This window comes from Petaurus breviceps, unplaced genomic scaffold (genome assembly GCF_028583685.1).
Source record: "Petaurus breviceps papuanus isolate PSGF00001 unplaced genomic scaffold, PetGlider_PUasm1.0 101, whole genome shotgun sequence".
Taxonomy (NCBI): Eukaryota; Metazoa; Chordata; class Mammalia; order Diprotodontia; family Petauridae; genus Petaurus; species Petaurus breviceps.
Window position 1 is genome coordinate 4,663,365 of NW_027185575.1, and position 24,530 is coordinate 4,687,894.

The 24,530-nt window shown below is 40.2% G+C and overlaps 1 protein-coding gene across 1 annotated transcript in view; it reads right to left on the reverse strand.

Annotated features, from left to right (window-relative positions):
• LOC138158147 (transmembrane protein 132D-like) overlaps nucleotides 1-24,530 on the reverse strand; it is a 983,977-nt gene that overhangs the window by 321,855 nt on the left and 637,592 nt on the right. Inside the window, exon 4 of the mRNA XM_069084195.1 lies at nucleotides 3,092-3,275. Within this exon, the coding sequence (XP_068940296.1) occupies nucleotides 3,092-3,275 (184 nt within the window). The remainder of the gene's footprint in view (nucleotides 1-3,091; nucleotides 3,276-24,530) is intronic.

The window sequence follows — 24,530 nt, forward strand, 5'->3', positions numbered from 1 at the left end:
GATTCTGCAGATGGGAGGAACACTTCCAGGCAAAGAAGAGAGTGGGGATGTGACCCCCTCCTCTCCCCAGCCAGAACAGAGAGAGACTGCCAGGGAACAGTGCTAAAACTCATCAGAACAAAGGGGCTGAAGAAGAGCAAATTCAAATAATTACCTATTCAAGATAAATGGCCTTGTCTTCCCCTGTAATGGAAACAGTAATAGCCTGAAAGGAGAAACAGTCTAGTCCCAGGTAGAGGGAAGGATGCACCAGGGGAAAATGTGGTGGCTTTAAAAGTGAGCTAGTTAACAGCAGCCAGCCCTCATCCCTTTGCTGCTGTTTCAAAGCTTACGATAACACCCTTACCTCCTGTAATGAATGGCATAATAACTAACTTGCTGTCACTAGGCAACTGTCCATGGTCCTTTTTTTATTGGAAGATTGATTTTGGGTTTTCTTTCAACACTTCATAAGAGCACATGCCAATATTTTCTAATAGATGGTCTGGGAGGAGATAGCAGCCAGTCACCAGATAGGTCAACTCATGATTCATTTCTGACAATAAGGTAATTTTGTGACAAGGAACAGTATAAGATACTGTATGTAGGCGAAAATGTAGTGTGCCCTATCATCTTCTTTGGGGAAATTCACATGGCTTATTTGTTTTCCTGTTGTTTTCTTCTCTCTGCATGGGGCTCTGGAGAGATATGGGGAGAGAGACAGAGAAGGAAAGCTTTGTGGGGTATCTGTGAGTCTGTTAACATGGGGTATCTTTGAGTCTGCTAATCAATCAGTCATTCAATCAACACACACAGAAGCTGTGGTGTACTGACTAGAGGGTGACCCCTGGAGTCAGAAAGGACTGGGTCCATGTAGGACTTCTGACACCTGGTAGCTGTGTGACCCTAGCTAAACCTCTCAACCCCTCAATGTCCTTGAGAAATTCTCCAGCTCTACTAAGTTACTGGTCTCCATGGGTAAGAGTTTCCTTAAGGGGTATTCTCTACAACATGGAAGTTAGAGGCCTGTCTAAACAAATAATGTGCTAGGGGCTGCCAATTAATGTAGACTTAAGATGAAAGAGAATTTGGAGAAAGTGAATGAAAGTTCTACAGGTGGGCTCTGTGTTATTCCAACTGTAGATTTCAAGAAATACATAGATGGTAATAACCACCTCCAATCTACTTAGTTTGTTGACATAATAGAAACCACTGCTAACCACTCACAATCAACCATTCTATAAGGAGCTATTAGGCACCTACTATGTACCAGGCCCTATGTTCAGTGTTGGGATACAGAATCAGAAAAGCAATAATCTCTAATCTCCAGCACTTTATACTCCATTGCCAAAGGAATAGATTTAGTGCTGGCAGGGACCTGATGGGCTGCTGAGCCCAACCTCTCATTTAGAGATGAAGAAATTGAGATAAGAAAAAGTGAACTGATTTGTCAGATAAATCAGATAACTAGTAAGCATCAGAGGTAGAATTTGAACCCTAGTCTTTCTGACTCACGGGGCAGCAAAATGGCTCAGTGGATAGAGCACTGGTCCTGGAGTCAGGAAAACCTGAGTTCAAGTCCAACCTTAGACACTTATGGGTGGTGTGACCCTGGGCAAGTCACTTAACCTCTGCCTCCATCCACTGGAGAAAGAAATGGAAAACCACTCCAGTATCTTTACCAAGAAAACCCTCTGGATGGTACTGTCATGGTATGGGCCAGAAGTCATGTAGAGTCAGCTGTGACTGAATGGCTACAGAGTAACAAGTTTCTGACTTGAGGTCCAGATCCCTTTCCACTGTACCAGAAGTGTGAAACACATAATGCCACAACACTCCTGAGGGCTGTCCAAACTGGATTCAAATGTAATTGGAGAATATTTACTAAAATAAATTTAAAAAAAACCCAAAAATAGATAATGTTACATCTTAAAGCTAAGTCAATATGTAGCCTGAAGGGATCCTCATTTCCATTTAACTTTGACACCATTACAATACAGCTAAGTGATAGAAGTTTTCATCTTACCATCACCCTTGGATCTTGGTGTTGTGTTCACAAAAGCAAGCTGTACAGGCAGCCATAACCCAGAAATTCAAGCTTACCCAGAACAATAGACTGATCAATGTGGTCTGAGGGAGGTTGGGTCTTACAGGATTGGACTCTTTCACAAACATACCAGTTTTGAGTAAGCTGACCCAGGAATTTTTGAATGAACTCCTCACAAGCAGATTAGATATGGTAGCACTGCATGGATTGCTTTAATTATTTGTGTGTGTGTGTGTGTGTGTGTATGTGTATGCACACACATAGGTATGCTTATAGACATATCAGTCCATCTAGGGAAGGGGACAGACATTTATAAAGTACCTACTATGTACCAGGCATTTTGCTAAGTGCTTCACAGATATTATTCATTTGATTTCTAGATGATAGATTCTTAGATTTTTTAGTGGGCCATAGAATCCATAGTCTAGGGAAGCCCATGGCCCCCTTCTCAAAGTATTTTTAAATACACAAAACAAAATACATAGAATTCCAAAGGAAAACAATTATAATAAAATAGAATGAATTTTTAAAAAGTCTGTGGCTCTCAGTTAAGAATCCCTGTTCTGGATATTACAGTCTACTTGAGTCTCCTCTGCCCTCCCCCTGAGGGATAGAGCTCAGTCTGGTCCAACTATATCAACTATCCATCTTGTACTCTAACCAACCACTGGGAGAAAAATTCCTTTCAGGAATAGAAAATATACTCCCGACTCCACGCACACTCTCCCTAGAGAAAAAAAGAAACAAACCAAGCAGTCTAGCTGCCTTTCTTTCCTTTGATGACTTAAACACATTTTTTTATAAATCACCAGCAATTTTAAGCACAGATTGGCAGCTTGGGAACCATGGGTATAGTAATGATGGAACAATAATTTTAAAACAGAGGAGAGCCATGAGCCTTGGCTCATGGAGGCTGGGGTCTTTCCCCAACAATACAGATGAATCATCCCCACTCTCAAAGGGCTTATATTCTACCTTGGGTATCCAAAAGACACACAGGGAAATCAATGTCGAGAACCCCATGTTTCCAAGAATCTGGCTCCCTCTCTGTAGATAAATCCTTACCATGGCTAGTGGGATGACTCCAATCAAATCCTTCTGGCTCACATAGATTTTAGACACCCCCAGGTCCGAGGTAGTCTCTCCAGGGTATTCAACCTGCCACGTGACTAGCTGCGTGGCTGGTAGGTCACTCAGCTCTTCAATTTCTATATCGATCTGCATGACTTCATTGGATTGACCATCCGCACTGGAGGAAAAGATAAAAGGAGAGTCATGATGAATCATCAGGGGATAATCTGGGGTTCCCATAAGTGACATTACGATCTCTGTGTGTGTTTGTGTTAAGATCATCTCTTGTGAAATACAAATGAGCGATTTAACTGTAAAATCAACAAAGTACCTTTAGCCTCTTCATAAGGAGATCATGGCCCAAGCTCTCCATATCCTCAAGTTAGATTGTCTTGCTGAGAGCTAGGATTTGCATTAGGGTAAACACAGGGAAAAACAGTAAAAATTCATATTCATGAAGCTTGAGGATGGGCACATGAATTTTTCATATCCTAAGGAGGTTTCATGATTCTCCTTATTCCCCTCCTTCCCCCACATCCAAATAGTTGCTGAGTCTTGTCAATTCCACCCATAAAACATTGTGCATCAATCACTAATCACCACCTTCACATTCTCTCACTTTTTACTACCCTATGACAGGTTGTCACCTTTTATCTAGACTATTGAAATAACTTCCTAACTAGTCTCCCTGTTCAAGTATCTCCCTTCTACAATCTATATTCAAATGAAAAAAATAATCTAAAATAAAGGAGTATCCATTTTACTCCTTTACTCAAAATTCCTCAGTAGTTCACTATTGCCTCGATGAAAAAATACAAAATTGTTACCCTGGCAATCCCAGATTAAAGATGCCCACTTCTTTTCCTAAACTTATTTCAGATCATGCCCCTTTACACACTCTGTTAGATCTCAGCTAACAAACAAACCAAGTGAATTTTCCTGAAGCACATGATGCACATAATTCCACCTCCTTCCTTGGTGTCTGTGTGTAGGTGTTCTCTCTTCTTTGGAATCCACTGCTTTCTCACCTCCACCTCTAAGGATCCCCATATTCTTATATAGTATGGCTCAGGTGCCACCCACTACCTTAGACATTTTCTCTCTGACCTTGGGCAAGTGATTTGACCTTCTAGGCCTCAGTTTCTCCATTTGTAAAATGAGAGCATTGGACTAGATTGCCTCTGAGGTCCCTTCCAGTTCTAGGTCTATGATCTCATTATCCTTGAACAATTTTATTCATCCTTTCTGAGCCTCTGCTTCGTTATCTGGCTTAAAAAAACACTATATCAGGGATTCTTAATCTGGCATCTATAAATTTGTTTTTTTCAATATCTTATAACTGTATTTCAATATATTTAGTCCCCTTTGTTATGTATTATATGTATTTATTTTATACATTCAACATTAGTCTGAGAAAGGGTCCATTAGCTTCACCTCAATGCCAAAAGGGTCCATGAAGCAAAAAAAAAAAAAAGGTTAAGAATCTCTATACCAGATGATGGCTTCAGAGGGTGCTTCTAGCTGCAGACTGCGAATGCTACAATCCATTGACTTTCACATGGGTACTACTCCCAGGGATCAATTCAAACTTTTTTTCCCCTGTCTGCACTGATGTGTGCTGGGGTCTCTTATGAGCCTCATACTTAGTTTGTACATAATTGCTGGCTCTAGAAAGTCTCCTCAGAGCCTTTCCAATGTTTAGTTTCACCTGGATCTTAATTCTCTAGGAAGAAATCCCATGCTACACTCCAACCTCAGGCAGAGTAGAGAGGTGGGTGCCAGAGCCCCATATAGCAAAGTCTACCATCCATGTTTAAAGGCTAAAAAAAATAGGATAAGCTTGGAATGTTTAGGAGTAGAGTAAGCCAGGACTTAGGTCATAGAATAATAATGAAATCATGCAACATTCCAACTAGAAAGCCCTGGCACTGGGATTTGCACCCTGGCCATCTGACTCCCCCAGTCCTGTGCTTTCCCTCCACCAAGCCCTGCCTGCCTTTCAGGACAAAGCCCAATGTTGGAAACAGACATTTCACAAGGACAACACCCCCAACTAGTCTTGCTACCACTTATTTTTGTCTCCACCACAGGCTACTTCTCCTTCACTTCAACAAGCTTTTAGAAAACGTTCATTGCAGAGTCTAGAAGGCTACATGAAAGAAAGCTAGGAGAGCCAGCAATCCCAGGAAGGGAATAATAGCTACCTGAAGAGGAAATGAAGGCCAAGGAATTGAGAATTACCCAGCAGCAGTTGGAGAAGTGGTGGAGGGTAGCGGGGTGGGCAGGCTCTTAAGGAAACTTCACATAGCTAATGCAACTCATGCCTCTGAAATGATTCTATTAAGATTCTAATTCTGTATTTCACCAGCATGAAGGTCAGACTACAGCAATTCCAGAATGCCAGGCAGGCCTCATCCTATCCAGCAAAAGTGCTGAAAAGCCTTTCTATATAACCAGCCCTGGCTGGCTCCATGTAGATCTGGATGCTTTTATAACTAGGGACCTCAGACAAGGCAGAGAGGCATTCAGAGATCTCTGGGGTTGATGAAGATTGTGAGATAGAAGAGTCAGGGACTATTTTTGTAACAGAAGCCCATCCATGAGAACTCCCGGGACAGAGATTAGATGGTGTGATGACCAGAAAAAGGGAAAACCACAATGACAGACTGTCTCTGTAGCGCTGCTTCTTTTCAATGGTCCAAGGAAGATAGAGATCAAGGCATCTGACTTTTGGAGGAGGAAGAGCAAAGGGATTACAGACCATCCAAGCCTCCTTCTTGGCTCCAGGAGAAAAGAAATGCAGCTCTTTGATAAGCAGCCCTTGTGCCAAGAGCTTGATTCTGAAAAAATCCCCCACGGCTGAGGGTTTTTTTTTTTTAATCATCATTTAAGATACAGTAAATCTGCCTCTTAAAAGCCACTGCCTGGAGATGTTATCTGAGAAGTGTTTGGGCCTAGGGTGACAAAGTGACAGTGAATCTCTGTTATCACATTAAGGAAGGAGAGGGACTTTTCTACAGATTTCCCACACACAGGTAATGGTTAACTTGAAACTGTTTTTATTGCATCTGGGTCAAGGCTACACTGTGGGGCTTCAATGGGGTCTAGGATCTCACTGAAGCAGATGGAAACCCAGAGCTTTTAACAAAGGTTGAGCAACTAAGGCTTTGTCTCAGGGTGCTAACATTCCTTGGAGTGGGGAGGTATTCTCTGGGTAATTTTCCCCTACAAATACAGATCAACAGCTTTCTGTAAATCTTAGTCTAAGAGACTTGACTCAGAGGGGTGGAGTAGTAACTAAAATCTACATAACATTTTTACATTCTCAAAGTGCTTTACATATATTACTTCCTTTGACTCTTACAACAATCCTGTGAAATAGGTGCTATTATTATTATGTTTTATTATTTTAATATATTAATTCATATATATATAATATATATAAAATTTAATATATTATATATAATATATTATTATTATGTTACAGATGAGGAAACTGAGTCAGAGTCACATGGCTAGTTATCTGTCATAGGTAGAACTTGAACCTGGGGCTTTCTAACCTCATGATAGATTCTCTCTCTACTTTCCCATATTCCCTCTCCCCAAAATATGAGTTAGTTTCATCCCCCCCATAAGTATCACTGCCCTGCAATTAGTGACCTATTCTGCCAACTGTGGAGCTTTCATGGGTCCCAGAAGGAATGCTTTTAGGTAGCCCCATTGTAACAAAGCTCTATTTTTATGCTGTATTTTGTGAGGGACTGTCTGAGAACCTCTTATCTTTGAAGGTGACTGAACTTGGATTCCGAACTTGAAATGAAAATATTCACTTCCACTCTGACTGGGGCAGGGAGACATTTCTGGACAAGCTCAGCTGTGAATTTTAGCATTTTAGAAAGGAGTCCTGATGTCTGGGGAGGTTGCAAAGCATTCTGCTGCTCCCAGGGGTTAATTCACTTTTTTGTTGTTTCTGTCTGCACTGATGCATGCTGGGGTCTCTGATGAACCTTATTATGTCTGTATATGGTTGCTGGCTCTGTAAAGTCTCCTCATGGCCTTTTCAATGTTTAGTTTCACCTTAGTCTTGATTTTCCTTTCTCTAGGAGGAAATCCCACCCCCATCTCCATCCCCCACCATGCCACACCCCAGACTCAGGTAAAGCATAGAGGTGCAAGCCAGAATACTCTATATTAAAGTCTACTAATCATGTTTAAAGGTTAAAAAAGTGGTGATCTTGAAAATTTTGGGAATGGAGCAATCCAGACTTTTTATGGAATCATAAAATATTACAGCTAGAAAAAACTTGGAGATCATATAGTTTAAACGAATTTTAATGATGGGTAAACTGAGGCCCAGAGAGAGACTATGTTTTCTATTAACCCTACAATTCTACTAATAATAACCCACATTTACACAGCACTTTAAGATTGGCAAAGGGTTGTATACATACAATCTCATTTGATCCTCACACCAACCCTGTGAGATAAGAGCTTGGATTACCCCCATTTTACATATAGCAAAATTGAATCTTACAGAGGTTAAGTGACTTTCCCACGGTCACACAGCTAATGAGAATCTGACCTACTCAAGTCTTCCCCACTCCAAGTTCAGCTATTTGTCCACTTCTACCCTTTGCCAAAAACTCTACTAACCTTAGCTGCTCTCCTGAACTCCAGTTCCTCCCATGTAACTAGCCATTTATTAGACATTTTGCATAGGATGTCTTGTAAATGACTCAAACATAATACATCCCAAAGAGAATTTATTTTCACCTCCTGCCAGACCAACCAAATTCTAAACTTCCCTGTTCCTATGGAGGGTACTATCTTATACCCAATCACCCAGGTTTTCAACCTTTGTGTCATCCACAACTCCTCCCTCACTCAGCCTGTATATAACATCCTCAGAGTTCCTAAGCCAGCCTTTCTAGGGTATCATGTGCAACATAAATCGGTCGATCAATATCAGAGAAGGAGGTTGGTTTCATCCTAAAGGGAATAGGGAGCCACTCAAGTTTTTATAAACAGGGGGTTACCAAGATATGAGTGTTTCTTTATTTATCCCAATCCTAACATTTCAGAAGCACTTTGCTGATGCAATGGCTTATTTTTGATACTATCTGAGCTACGTTACATATTCCCAATTTTTCAATTTTCCCTCAAGAAATTTAGTTCAGGAAGCACCAAGGATACCTCCAAAGGAGAAAAAGAAAGCCACTGAATTCAACTGTGTTTCATTCCATTCCATTGTATGAATATTTACTAAGAGCTTAATATGTACCAGGCACTGTGCTGGGTGTGTAGGAATAAAAAGAAAAAAGAAACATGCCCTGCCTTCAAAGAATTTTCATTATATTATTTCATTTGAAAGGGAAAAGTGAAAGGGAAAATGGTGAACTTTTGCAATAATTCAACAGACATTTTTATTTAGTCCCTTCTATATGCAAAGCACCGAGTTAGGGCTACAAATACAAGGGCTAAAACAAAACAAGTTCTGCCCTTAAGGTGCTTATCCCTGTCTATGAACTTCTATTTATAGCCCAAGGGGCTAGTATGTAGAAGAGGGGAGATGGAATACTGCTTCCTTTTGGGTCAATGGGGAGGTTTAGAAGTCTGGCTATAAGTGTATATAGGTGTGCCTCTGGTTTTTTTTTTTTTTAATTTTTTGGACCAAGCTCTCAATAACTGACTAAATCAGAGAACTAGATGGGAGGCAATATGAGACAGTGAAAGGACTCCTGATGGGTTCTGAGTGCAAATTCTGTCTCTCTAGTTCACTATTGGTGTGAAGTAGGATAAAACACAACTTTTCTGGCCCCTCAGTTTTCTCAACTATAGAATGACAGGGTCAGACTACATGAACTCCATGGATCTTTCCATCTCTACATCTATAAACCCATGATTACTATATTACAGAAACTGTTAGAAAATATCCCTCATAGGGGCGGCCAGGTGGCTCAGCAAGTAAGAGCACCGGCTCCAGTGTCGGGATGACCTGGAGATTGAATCCCGGGCTCAGACACTCAGCACCACACCCAGAAATAACTGGACGTGTAACCTGGAGCAAGTTACTTAACCCCAATTGCTTAAAAAAAAAGAAAGAAAATATCCCTCAAAATGCCCATCAGTTGGGGAATGGCTGAAAAAGTTGTGTTTTGTGATTTCAATGGAATACTATTGTGCTATAAGAAATGATGAGGAGGATGCTCTCAGAAAAACCTGGGAAGACTTACATGAAGTGATGCAAAGTGAAATGAGCAGAACCAGGAAAACATTGTACACAGCAAAGGCCATTATATTGTATGATGATCAACTGTGAATGACTTAGCTAGCATAATTAGCTATGCATGACTCAGCAATACAATGATTCAGGACAATTCTGAAGGACATATGATGAAAAATGTGCTATCTATCTATAGAGAAAGAACTGATAGAGCCTGAATGCATATTGAAGCATACTTTTTTAAACTTTATTTTTCTTGTTGGGGTTTGTAATGGGAATGCAAATTTGGAAGATCTTCCCTGCCCCTAGGCTAAAGTGCACCAGGAGCCTGGGGTGGGAGGCTTGTTTGTCAGTAGATACTTTCTGATTGGCCAGTGGGTCCAAAAGGTTGTTACATTCTCTGAGCCAGGAGAAGGCTATATAAGCCCTGATGTGAGGCTTTGTTTTGGGGGCTCACTTTGAGAAGTGTTCTGTGATTTGATCTGTATTCTGGGAAGCCGTTGTCCAGGGCCCCCCCGGCTTTGAAAAACCCAGATGTTGACTGGGTATGGATGTAATGGTTGGACAGTTTGAAATCTGTCTACTAGATCTGTTTCTGTCTCGATAATTTTGTCTGTGTACTTTGAAGTTCGGGGTGCTGACCTTTTTCCCCTGAACAAGGTAAACGATATATGGTCTGACTGATTAAAATAAGCTTGTTAACCCATTTTGAGTTGCTTTCCTTTAACAAAGCAGATCTAAGAACCTGTGTTAGCAGCAAACCCTGAGTACGCTTGGGGGTGCTTGCTGCTACAGGGTTTTTTTGGTCTTCATTTTTTGCAACATGGTTAACAAGGAAATATATTTTACATGACTGCCTATTTATAATCTTTATTAAATTGCTTGGACTCTCAAAGGGGAGGGAAGGAGAGAATTTGGAACTTAAACTTTTAAAAGTCAAATGTTAACATTGTTTTTGTAATTACAAAAATATATAAATTAAAAAAATATCCCTTAGTCATTAATGGTAGACTTGAATGTCCTACAGTAGGCTGGTGAGATATTGTTCCAAAAGGGATATTTCCCTAATAGCACTTAAAAATGTGAATGGGTGAAGAAGTCTCTTAGAAGCAAACTGAAAAAGAGGAAGAAAAATCCGAAAAGGCAAATCAAGATTCTTAATGGCTCTGTCTTTGGCAAATACCCCAAGCCACATTCCAAACACTTAGAGCACTTTCTAAAAGGTCAGGCTGGTAACTGAAGTTTAACTTTGGGCATAGAAATTATTTAGTAAAAAAGGGCAGGAGAAGCAATTAGCAAATACCACCTGCAAGATTCTGGCTGCCGAGGAGCCAGCATGGGACCTTATGGGAATAATAATAATAGTGATATTAAGCACTGGTAGATAATAAGCACTTTCAACTTTACAAAGTTCTTTGGAAACATGATTATGGCCTCAAAGATCCTGCAGCAACAAAGGAGGTAGGTTCTATAGGTGTTATTATCCTTGTATTACAGATGAGGAAACTGAGGCTCACTTGCTGAGGTCAGATGACTTGCTCAAAGTCACATAACTATGAATGAATGAAAAAGTGAGTGAATGAATGAATTTTAACCTACTTGGTTCTAATAGTAGCCATATCTGGGGGATGAGAGAAGGGAAGAAAAAAAAGGAAAAAAATTCCACTATTATTTTGCTGTATATTTGAAAGGAATAGCAAGTTGTATATAGTAAATTTACATCTTCATGTGCAATCATCTTTTTTATCATACTACATTATGGAAATGCTTATTTTATTCCATAAATTAAAAATAAAATAAAACTGGGGTGGCTAGGTAGCACAGTGAATTGAGCACTGGGCCTAGAGTCAGGAGGACCTGAGTTCAAATCCGGCCTGAGACACTTAACACACTTGCTAGTCATGTGACTTTGGGCAAGTCACTTAACCCCAATTGTCCTCCAAAAAAAGCAAAAAAAATTTAAATTAAATTAAAAATTCATAAAGTGCTTCCTATGTGCCAAGAACTGAAGATACAAATAGAAAAGCAAGGTTATCACTGCTCTCAAGGAGCTCTCATTAAATTAGGTGAGACAACTCATATAAGAAAGCTTGGTTGCATGATGGATGAGAAGGCCAAAGAGTTCTTGGGTTTTATTATCAGGACAGATGGGTGGATCAACAGTGTAGGGAGTGTTAGATTCAGAATTTGAACCTAGGCCTTCCTGTTTGCAAGTTTAGCACCCAATTCACTATCCCAACATCCCTAAAAGACATCACAGAATCAGAGTCTAAAATCTCAAAATTGGAAGGGAAAACAGAGACCATCTGACCCAATACATACTTGAAAAAGTCTCCACTACCCAAAGAGTATACATCCAGCTTTTGAAATAAGATATCCAATGAGACAGATCCCTCTCTCTCCTTCCCCCTCTCTTCAAAGTGATTCTACTTTCAGAAAGCTCCAATTGTTGGGAAATTTCTTGATTACAAGCCCAGTTTTGCTTGGAATCCTTTACAGCTTCTATGCATTGTTCCTAGGTTTTCCCTCCAAGGCCCAAAAGAACAAGTCTAAGATCTCTTCTCTACGTAATTATTTATATGTTGTTTCCCTCATTAGATTGTGAGCCCCTTGAAGGCAGGGCCTTTCGGAACCTTTCAGTCTTTCTTTGTGCTTGCTTAACACAGTACCTGGCACATAGCAAGCTCATATCAAATCCTTGTTCATTGATCGACTGATTTATGTTGCACATGATATTCTAGAAAGGCTGGCTTAGGAACTTTGAGGATGTTTAAAAGATTCCTCCAGGTACCAGGTGACCCTGGTCTTCTTCCAGAACCAGATATAGCATTTAGTCCATATTCCCTATAGGAGCAGAAGGCTTCAGTAGTTATGGAATTTCAACTTACTCAGATGTTCAACTTCAGAAGCAGGTACAAACCCCTTGGGAAAAGGAGGCTACCAAAAGCACCACAAAAGAAGGCAGTTATTCGCTGATTCCCCTGTGCCTTCCCACCCCACATGTATTTCCCAGGGGGGATGCATTAAACAGACATTATCACAGGAGTCAAGTTTCTGGTGACCTTCCCTCTTTTTTAACTTCTTCATTAGCATTTTCAACATAGAAACATCTTTTTTATGAGGAAGTAAAATTGTCCATTCCCTTAATAGCTATGCCTGGATCCATCATCATACATGTATTTGTCCTTTCTTGTCCTTGATTCTCTTCTTTTTATATCCTGGAGGGGGTCTAATATCAAAGGGCCCTTCTAGCTGGATCTGGGGCCACAGGTTCCATTTATACTTTACCACTACTTCCAAAAATGTAAAAATAAAGCTAAAATCTGAATGAGAGAACCTCAAGGTCATACATCCAAGGAAAAACAAATAATATGGTACGGTGGAAAGATCCTACCTCTGACACTACCTCTAGGACCTTAGGTAATTCATGAAACGTTCTAAGCTCCATTTTCCTCATCCATAAAATAAGAATGTTAGACTACATGGTCTCTGATGTCCCTCAAAGATAAAAATTTCAATACAATTATACATGCATAAGTCATCCAAATGGTCTCAAACAGCTTAAGGGGAAAGTGAGAAGATTGGGGAAAGTAGCCCTTAGCTGCTTTTGGAAAATATTGACAAAGTTGTCTGAAGGTGGTGGAATCATATACCTAGGTCTGGACGAGAAGAGTCCATCTGGTCCAACCTGCTCAATTTATCTTTAAAATTTATTTATTCATTTATTTTATATGTGTTATAATCTCTCTCTCCCGCTGCCTTCCTCCCCTCACCAATTTAACAACAATGAAAAATAAAGACCTTGCCATAGATATTCATAGTTAAGTAAAACAAATTCCCATACTGGTCTTGCCCAGAAATATCTGTCTCATTCATCACTGTAAATTCATCACCTCTCTGGGAGGAGTGAGTGGCATATTTCATTTTCATTCTTCTGCATGCATGGTTTAGCATCGCATCCATCAGAGTCCTAAAGTCTTTCAAAGTTGTTTTTTCTCCGTGATGTTGTCATTGTCATAAAAATTGTTTTCCTAGTCCTTTTATTTCACTTTGCCTCAATTCATAGAGATCTTCTTAATTTCTTCTGAAATTGCCCATTTCATTATTTCTTATGATACAATAATATTCCATAACTTTTAGATCAATTAACTTGTTTAGCCATTCTCCAGTAGGAGGGCACCCTCTTAGTTTCTATTTTTGGCTACTAGGAAAAGAGCTGCTATAAAAATTTTGGTATATATAAGCCCTTTGCCTCTTTCCTTCATCTCCTTATATCCAAGGCCTAGTAGTTGGAATAGCTGGGTCAGAACATGAACAATTTCCTAATTTGGGAGCATATTTCCAGAATTATCGGTCCAACTCAGCTCCACCAACAACGCATAAGTGTGTCTGTTCCTCTGCAGCCTTTCCAAAGTTTATCATCATCCTCTTTGTTATCTTTGCCATTCTGATACAATATGCCCAATTTACAGATGAGGAAATGGAGGAGTGGAGCAATGAATTCATTAATTCAACATCACTTAGGTAAGTGGATGAGCCCAGACCTGAACCAAGGTTGAGAGAAAAAAAATCAGAGGTGTTAAGTCAGGGTTCCGGTTTGGAATGCATGTTCTGTCACTCATTCCATGACATTTTGTCATTTATTTAATCTACCTTGGCCTCAGTTTTCTCATATATATTCCAAAGGTGTTGGCTTCGAGGACTTATAAGGACCCTCCGAGCTCTAAGTCTATAATCGTCTGGCTTGAAATCTGGGGTTCTTTCCATTGCATCACATAATGAACAACTATAGTAATGATTGCTGCTTACAAAACACTTTATCATTTGAAATGTGCTTTACACAAATTATCTTATTTGAAGGAAAGAAGCAAATTAGCATTTATTGAGGGCTTCTATGTGTTAGGCACTGTGCTAAGCATTGAGTGTAGAGCTATAAGGGGTGAGGGTGAGGATGGAGGGAGGCAACCCTAGCTTTAAAAGAGTTTATATTCTAATGGGGGAAGATTACACAGAGAGAGGTTGGAAAGAAGAATGGGGGAGGGGAAAGGAAAATATCTGACTAGGAGTCAAGGTTTTAAATACGGAATATCTGGAACAGGGTCAGAAGGAGAATGAAGACAGTTGTCCTAGGTCCTCCAACAGAATGGAGGTTCCAGAAGGTAGGAAGGTGAGGGAATGAGCAGGCTGTAGGGGAGTGGTAGGCTGTTTAAGGACAAGGAGACTCCAGGCTCTGAGGGAAGTTCTAGGATGAGCCAACTAATTGGTGAGGTAGATTAAGGACAGGATCTGGAGTCAGAAAGATCTGAGTTCAAATCCAGCCTCAGATCTTAATAACTGTGTGACCCTGGGCAAGTCACTTAAACTTTTGCCTTAGGTTCCCCATCTGTAAAATGAGCCAGAGAAGGAAATGGCAAACCATTCCAATATCCCTGCCAAGAAAGTCCCAAATGGGGTCATGAAGAGTCAGACATCACTGAAATAACTGAACACAGAAAAGACATGGTTTTGAAATCCAGAAAGTCAAGGACAGGATAGGGAGGAGAATGAAGGCAGACCATCCTCATCTCTTCTACAAAAGGAGGCTCCAGAAGAAACTCATCGATAGGATAAAGGTGACAAAATTTGGTATTGCCAACAACTGTGAGGTAGGCACCATAGGCATTATTATTCCCATTGCACAGATAAGAAAACTGAAGCTCAGAAAGATGTGTGATATAGTAGATATAGCACTGGACTTGGAGCCAGGAAGACTTGGCTTCAGATTCCACCTCAGACACTACAGTAGCTATGTGATGTTGGACAAGGTACTACCTCTCTCTACTTTATTTTCTTCTATAAAATGATAGGTTTGCACTACATGGCATCTAAATTTTATTCCAGCTCTAAAGTTATGACCTCATGATATTATAGGATTATGATACTGTGATATAGAGAGAGGAAGTGTCAGAGGCAAAATTTGAAACTGCATATTCCTGACTCCAAAACTAGTAACCCATCCATTGCACAACCTTATCTCTCCTACCGTTTTTGGACTGCAATGTGGACAAGGGCAAGACACATGTCTTACCTAAACTTTGTATCCCCCATCCTGTGGAGTGAAATACACAGTGCACTGTACACGGTGCACAATGCCCAATAAATGTGCATTGAAATAACTCCATTGGCCATTATAGGACTAAATAAGGGGGAAGACAGGAAGCAGGCAAAGGCAAGCATATAATTGAGATTCATGTGACTAAGTATCCTATGGCTGAGAAGGATCAGTGAGAGAAACGAGCCCAAACTGCTCCTTGAAAAGGAAATGACTTTGAACTCCCTGAACAACTCTCTCTAAAAATGTTCCCCAAGGGGAAAAAATAGATGGGTTGCCAAATGCAAATGTAAAATAGAACTTTACAGGGCCAAGTTACTCATCTTCACATGAGGATATATTCATAAACATAGTCACTTTTAGGTGAGGAGAGATGTTTCCCTCCAGATATTTCTTCCTGTTGAAATCTCTTCCAAAAAAACTCAATGTGCAACCTCTGAGATAGTGAATATTCTTGCCATGGTAATTAGCAGGATACATTGGTACCTGAGATGCTATAGACTTCTGTTTAAGATCTCAGATGTAGCCCTAAGGACTAGTTGGTGGAGAAAAGAGAATTAACACACCACTTAGATCCTCCTGCATAGCTAAAGGATACATTAGATAGGACTGGGTATCAAATCAGAGGACTTGGACCCAAATCCCCACTTTGTAATTTGGTACTCGAATATACTTGGATGAAGTACTTTTCTGGACCTTAGTTTCCTCAACTGTAAATTGAGGTTGTTGGATTGGTGACCACTTCTAGTTCTAAGATCTCAAAAGGGAGAAAGGGGGTAATATTGCCTTTGAATATTTATTCAAGACACTAATGACCTTGGAATTCATGAAGTATATTTCAGCTTCCTCTTTTGTGTTGACCTCAGAAAATCATTTCACCTCTCTCTGAGCCTTCATATCTTCAACTGCAAAAGTCAGGGGAACAGGAAGAGATTGACTCAATGGTTTCTAATTTACCTTCCAGTCCTAGATCTATGATCCTTTGAACATTAGTGCATCTCTCTTAGGCATTAGGAACTGGCCACATGAATCCCCTCTTTCCATCTGTGCTAAAAGGCGAGTCACACTCTTTTTATTCCATTTTTATCATTGGTCTCTACACAAATGGCAATTTAGATGATTTTGGGTACCTTTGAGCTATCTCCTAAGTGCCCTTTTAAATTAAATATCTCATTAGGTCATTCCCTGTGCAAGAGAGATTGCAAGAGGATAGGCAATTTAAAAATAAGAATGCTTGAGAAGAAAGCTTCAGTAATACTGGAATCAACTTAGACCAAATATTTATGGCAGAAGGACTATTTTCTCCAAAACCACAAGGTTAAGGGTTAGCTCAGACCTTAATTCCTATACCCAGTAGTCATGCAGTTAAGTGATAGGAGAGTATGGCCCTGAACTCACAACAGACACACACAACACAAGCAGTTCAAAACCAAAACAAACAGACAGAAAAGAGTATCCAGAAGAAGCCAACTGATAGGGCAGGGCCTAGAGATCAGGACATATCCAAATTAGTTGAAAGAACTAAAGGGTTAGCCTAGAAAAGGGAAGATAAGGTAAGGATGTGGTGGATCAATCAATCAACCAATCAATCAGCATTTATTAAGCACCTGTTATTTGCTTATGCACTGGGAATACAAAGAGAAAAATGAAACAATTTTAAGGAAGTTACATGGCTCTCTGATTAATGAAAGGTATCAGCACCAAGAGCAGATTAAACTAGTGTTTTACCTGTGAGATTACCTCCGGCTGATCCACTAGGTGGCACATAGGTACCACAGTGGATAAAGCACTGGCACTGGAGTCTGGATGACTTGAGTTCAAATCCAGCCTCTGATATTCACTAGCTGTGTGACCCTGTTTGCCTCATTTTCCTCCTCTGTAAAATGAGCTGGAAAAGGACATGGCAAGTCACTCCAAAATCTTTGCCAAGAAAACCCCAAAAGGGGTCACAAAGAGTCAGACATGACTGAAAAACAATAACAAAATACTCCCTTGAGTGCGCGTTATCTCCCCCAGTAGGATGCGACCTCCTTGAGAACAGGGACTGTTTTTCTGCTTTTCTTTGTACTACCAGTGCTTAGCAAAGTGCTATGTCTCTAGTAAGGGCTTTAATAAATCTTTGTGGACTGGCTATTTGGCGTGAGGGCAGAAATAGGAACCGGGATGGAAGATACAGAGGCAAATTTAGGATCAATATAAGAAAATGGTTCTTAAGAGTCAGAAATGTCCCAAAGTAGAATGTGCTGTCAGTGGAGGTATTCTTCCTCCCACCCCTCCCTTATCCCTCAATGGAGGACTTTAAACAGAGACGATGATCACTTGCCATGCATATTGTACGGGGGTGGGTAGCCTTTTGGGGGGAGGGGTTGGATTATGTGAAACTTGGTGGGAAAGAGCTTCAGTGGACTTGAAGCCTGCAATAAGTTTTCATCTTAACTCCATCCAGCACTTCCTTGCTGTGTGACATTGGCCAAATCCCTTCATCTCATTGGACATTTTTATCTACAAAAATAATGGAAACTGGCTAATTCTGTATCTGAGATACAGTTCCAAGAGCTTAAGATACTTGGAATCTTCCCTGAAGCCAGCTGTGATCTCTTATAAATGTTGTTTTCAATTGGTCAGGAGGAAAAAAAATCTTCGTATAATCATTTGGAAATACCAGAAAGATTATCAGTAAATGGAAATAACAACAGAATAATGAGGTTGTTAACTTTTATCTGACCTAACCAATGGAAATTGTGCTAGGTACCAATGTTTTATTGTTTTGTGAAAAAGATAAAACTACATACACATCCATTTGGTTTCCAATATTAAGAAGAGTTTCTGTCGCTTTGGGTTTAACTATTTAACCCACAAGTAACACAGACAAAAAAAATGACTTGATATATCCTGTGGTCAATACATAATTGTGCTGTAGCCTTCCAGCTCTCAAAGTCCAATGTTAATGAATTAATTTGTCGGCTGAGGTTAATAGAATGTCAATTAATTCCTTAGTGTAAATGTCAATACATTCAGTTAAACCTTCTGATTTAAATATAATTAAAGATAAACTTCAAGTCAATTTTTTCTTGGTGATTTTGGGGTGTGATAGCTATTTATCAAATCCCATTCACATAAGAAGAATGGGTGCAAAAGATCTTAATTATGAAGTACCCTAAAATTTGCAAAAGGTTATAACATGCATTTTCTCATTTCATTTTCACAATAGTAATGAAAGGTAGTTAATACAAGTATTATTCTCCACTTTTTAAAATTGATACTCAGAGACTTGTCCATGGTCATATATCTAGGAAGCATGAGTAGGAGGATTTGAATCCATGCCATTATGACTGGTCCTTGATCTACTGTGCCAGGCTGATTATAAGGTATATTGGATCATTTCAGGTTTGTTCTATTTTGGGACATACTTCATGTGGATTGTATCCTTCATTAGAGGAGGAAGAGGAGGAGGAGGAGGAAGAGGAGAAGGAGAAGAAGGAAGAGGAGGAGGAGGAGGAGGAGGAAGAGGAGGAGGAAGAGGAAGAGGAAGAGGAAGAGGAAGAGGAAGAAGAAGAAGAAGAAGAAGAAGAAGAAGAAGAAGAAGAAGAAGAAGAAGAAGAAGAAGAAGAAGAAGAAGAAGAAGAAGAAGAAGAAGAAGAAGAAGAAGAAGAAGAAGAAGAAGAAGAGATTACCCGAGTTCAGTGTGGACACTGGTAGAAGGGGAAGACTTTCAGTATGCCAGGTGGGAGACAGGGCAAAGTCTTGGAAAACATAAGAGGAAAAGTTTCAAATTGGGAGATGATAGAACTGGCCATGTGTGGGAAGAATAAAAAGACAGAGAGGAAAAAAGAATTCCAATGAGCATAATTCTAGAGGTATTCCCTAGGCTATATCTCTTCTGATGGTCTGATAGACATTGGAGTATGTGTAAATTAATGGTAAAGCTGGACTTGAAGGCATTGATGCAGTAGGCTGTAGCAGTCGTTTGAGAGGTTTTTCCCTTCCCATGCCAGAAAACAATGGCTGAAGAAATCTTCAGATTCATCAGTCAAGTGCCTAGAGATACCAGGTTACCAGACATTTCAAAATCGTATTCTTCAGTGTTCATTCAATGAACAAGTGATGAATTCACCTTTCACTGCTCCCCAAGATTGAGTGCTATACTAAGTCAACAGTGAGCATATGGAGACATCTAGAATTTCATCTTTTTAACCCCAGAGCCTAGGAGGAGACTTTAGGGCATGGGTAGTGAAAATGTCTATTGTTTATGTCATAATATTGGATTTCTATTCTAATTAAATCTTTGCATTTACTTCATGCTTAACCAAGGAAACAAATATTATTCATTGTGAACTCCTGCCATACCACCCTCAATTCTGTACCTCAAATCCTCTCTACATTGTCCTTCATTTTCTCCTTCTCTGATTTAGGCTTTAAGGAAGATGCCAGTCAGTCAACTAGCATTTATTTAGAAAACTCTGTGCCAGGCCCTGCGCTAATTCCTGGGAGTTATTGCTCATTCTTTGTTTTTGAAACGGACCAATGACATGTGATGATGTCTTTACTTGAGCATGAATTAGATTTAAGTGAGACAGAGTTGTGCAAAGTCATCAGCCTTACTCTCTCTTCCTGAGTCATCAGGACCAAAGTCAAGATAATTGGCACTGTTGATGACCAAGGATGCAGTGGATGATGCATCTTTGATGTCTGACCAAGTTCGAAGCATTCCACATTCACCTGCTTTGTTATCCTTTATGGCTGTCTCCTCTGCCCATTTCACTGGTGGAAGTCTTCACAGGCTTGTTGTAGACATTCCTCTAACTCACCAATAGGTTTGAGGTTTCTCTGTTGCCCTCAGCCTGGGTATAGCCCATCTGATGAGACAGTTTACCAGGGTATGGCTACTATTCATTCTATAGATTCCTGGAGCCACAGGTAGATAAGCAGCCCCGAAAAGGGATGTTTAAGTCTTCTCACCAGAGGGGCTAGTCCTCCCTGAGTACTGTGACAATACCTCCATTTCCTGGTGGGTACAAAAAAAAAAAGACAAAAGTCTCTTTCTCCTCTCAAGTAGCTCACAGTCAAATGGAGCAGGCAACATATAAACACCTATGTACAAACAAGATAAATATGGGAAAAATTGGAGAAAACTAATGGAGGGAAAGCATTAGAGCTAGGATGGACAGTGGATAGAGTGCCAGACCTGAAGCCAGAAATTGAAATCTGACCTCAGACACTTACTAACTGTGGGATCTGGGAAAGTCACTTAACCCTGTTTGTCTCAGTTTCCTCATCTGTAAAATGAGCTGGAGAAGGAAAAGGCAAACTACTCCAGTGTCTCTGCCCTTCCCCCAAAAAACCAAATGAGATCATGAGGAGTTAGACACAACCGACAATGACTGAATAAGAACAGTGTCTTTTCTGATTTCCCCAGTTGTCGGTGCTTTGCCTCTCTCCCATAATTATTGTACATATTCCTAGCTCTCCCACATCCATTATACCTGATTCCTTTTCTTTACAAACATTGTTATGACTTTAATTCAAACTCCATTATCATCTCTCACTCCAAATGCCCTAGCCTAACTGGTCTCCCTGCCTCCAGCCTCTCTCCACTCCAGCCTCTGTCTACTCCCTGCTGTCCATCCCCCACACAGCTGCCAAGTGATTTTCCTCCAGGGCAGATCTGAGCATGACATGCCCCTATTTAAAAAGTTTTAGTGACACCTTTTTGCATTCAGGATAAAATATAATTCCCTCTATTTGTCATTGAAACCCTTCACAAGCCCAGGCTCAATCTATCGTTCCAGTTCCATCATGAATTACTTCTCTTCTTGTTGTCCAGTCATTTCTTCATGACCCCTTTGGGGGTTTTCTTAAGAGGGAAATGGTTTGCCATTTCCTTCTCCAGATCATCTTAAAGATGAGGAAACTGAGGCAAACAGGGTTAAGTGACAGCGTAACACAGTTAGTAAGTATCTGAGGCCAAATTTGAAGACAGGAAGATGAGTCATCCAGAGATCAGGTGAGCATTCTAGTCACTACCCCCACCTTGCTTGCCCATCAATACTCCTCTACTGATATGCTATAGACTCACCAAACTGGCTTTCTCTCTGTTCCTCACACACAATGTTCCTTCAATCTCTATGCCTATCCATGCCTCCTTTACATTGGGAGCTCCTTGAGGGCACAGACTATCTTTTGCCTTTTTTTTTTAGTACAGTGCCTGGCACACAGTAGGTACTTAATATTTGTTGACTGACTTATGCGGCTGTCCTATATGCCTGGAATCTATTCTCTCTCCAGCTCTGTCTCAAGAATTCCTTACTTCCTTCAAGAGACAACTCAAGCACCCATCTTGTATAAGCTCTCCTGCCATTTCTAATCCCCCTATCCCTGCCTACCTTGTATTCAACTGCTGTGGATTGATTTTATATTCCTTCTGTACATATTGATTTTATATATACACAAATATGTACATATTGTCCCCCATACATAAGGCTTTTAATGATCCTCCAGCTGCTAGAGTCCCCCCTTCTCTGCAAAATTACCTTATATTTAGTTTGCAAATATTTTATATTCACTTATGAGTGCTTGGTGTTTCCCAGATAGGTCAGTCACTCAGTTAACAAGTATTCATTTATTCAGTGTTTACTGTGACAGGCACTGTGCTCCATAGAAGCAGGGATTATTTCATTTTTATGCTTTGCATCCATAATGCCTGGCAGAGAGACGGACACATTGTAGACGCCAAATCAATGCTTGTTGACTGATCAATTTCTTTTTCAATGTTATGATCTATATATGTGTTTAAGCTCAACTAGGGAAGGGGTTATTTCCTTTTTGTCTTTGCATCACCAGCATGTAGTACAGTGCCTGGCATATACTAGCAGCTTAATAAAAGCTTGTTGAATTGAACTATTGAGTTTCCATTCCTGTGCTGCCATGCATGCATGTAAATGTGACCCTGGCTAGCTAAAATTCAGGGACAAAAGGGGACATTCAATCAACAGAATACTTACTGAATACTTGCAGGTAGCATTTAGGGATGTGATGACTGATAGATAGATGGATAGATATCACATAATCTTGTATCTCTGTATCTGTGTGTATACATATCTTATCTGGGACTTGGGGCCATTCCTGATGTATTTTTGGCTAACTAAAAGTTTGTTTTAATATTAATCTCATCTGAACACACACATCCCCCCAGGCCCCAGTGTCCTCATTTTGAGCTATGAATGTGAAACTCAAAGAAACCTAGATTTCTGGTGACCATTCAAGATGTCATCTGGTTCTGTGTCCCCCAATGAGAATAGCAGATATTAGAAACTGGATAGAAAGGATGGTATCACTGATGCCCTGTAGATAGGATTGTAAGATTGTGTCATAACAATGACAGATCTAACGCTTTCAAGATGTGTTATACAATCTATTGTACAGATGAGAAAACTGAGACCCAAAGAGATGAAGTCTGGATTCCTTAATATCTCTCACCCTCCCATAGCTAATATGTTGCCAAGTATCACTGCCACCACCCTAGTGCAGGCCCTTACCATCTCACATATAGATCATTGCAATAGTCTACTGGTGGGCCAGCCTGCCTCAAGTCTCTTCTCCCTCCAATCCCTCCTCCACTCCGCCACCAAAATGGTTTCTTAAAGCACAGGACCATGTCACCCCTTACCCTCTAAAGTCCAATGGCTCCATATTATTTCCAGGACAAATACAAAAGGCTCTATTTGGCATTTAAAACCCTTCACAACCTAACCCTCTCCTTCTCCACCCCCACCTACTTTTTAATCCAATGACACTGACATCCTGGCTGGTCCACAATCTTGACTCTGGGCATTCTTTCCTGTCTGTTCACCATAAAGGGAATACTCTCCCTCCTTTCCTTTGACTGCTGACCTCCATAACTTCCTTTAAGTCCCAACTAAAATTCTACCTTCTGTAGGAGGTCTTCCCCAATCCCACTTAATTCTAGTGGCTTTCCCCTCTGAATTATTTCCTATTTATCCTGTGCATAGCTTGCCCTGCATATATTTGTTTGTTTCACATATATGTATGTGTGTGTATTTGTTTCATATGTACACACACAAATATACATATATATTATCTTTCTCACTAGATTGTAAACTTCTTGAAGGCAGGGACTGTCTTCTGTCTCTTTTTGTATCCCCAGTGCTTGGCATAGTGCCTGGCACATAGTAGACACTTGATAAATATTTATTGAATGAATGAATTAATAATAATAGGTAGCATTTCTATAGTACCTTAAGACTTGTAAAGTGACATATATGTTGCCTCATTTAACCTTACAATACAACCTTCTCTTGTGGGGGGAAGGGGGGAATTAGTTGCTATTATAATCCTCATTTTACAGAGGAAGAAACAGACTGACAGAGGTTCAGTCACTTGAAAAAGGACACAGCGCTAGATTGAGGCAGGCTTTGAACTCAAGTCTTTCTGACTCCAATAGTAATACTGCACCCACTATACCACCTAGATGCTTAAGTAACTTGCCCCCAGATACACAGCTACAGAATGTCAGTGACAGAATTTGAACCCTACTTCAAAAGACATTGAATGAGTCATGGGTCCTATTTCTTGGGTAGACCATGAGGTTTTTATTTTTTTTCCTGTCATGAACCTTGGTAAAGGGATACATTTGTTCCTTGGGAGGGCATGAAGTCAGGATGGTGAGTAGATGGGGAGTCCTCAGACTCAGGGAGTTCTGACTCTCACACATATTGGCTATAGGACTCTGATCAAGACACATGAGATCTCGCATCCTAAGATTGTAAATTGCATTTGTTCAGTCATTTTTTCAGTCATGTACAACTCTTTGTGACCCCATTTGGGGTTTTCTTGGCAAAAAATGCCAGAATGGTTGGCTATTTACTTCTCTAGCTCATTTTGATGATGAGGAAACTGAGACAAGCAGGGTTAAATGACTTCCTCAGGGTCACCCAGCTATTAAGTGTTTGAGGCCAGATTTGAACTCAGAAAGATGAGTCTTCCTGACTCTGGACCTGGTACTCTGTGCACTATGGCTACCCTTGTAAGTTGTATACTAAGTATACTATATAAGTATACAACTTATATAGTTGTATACTAGCTGTATACAACTTATATAG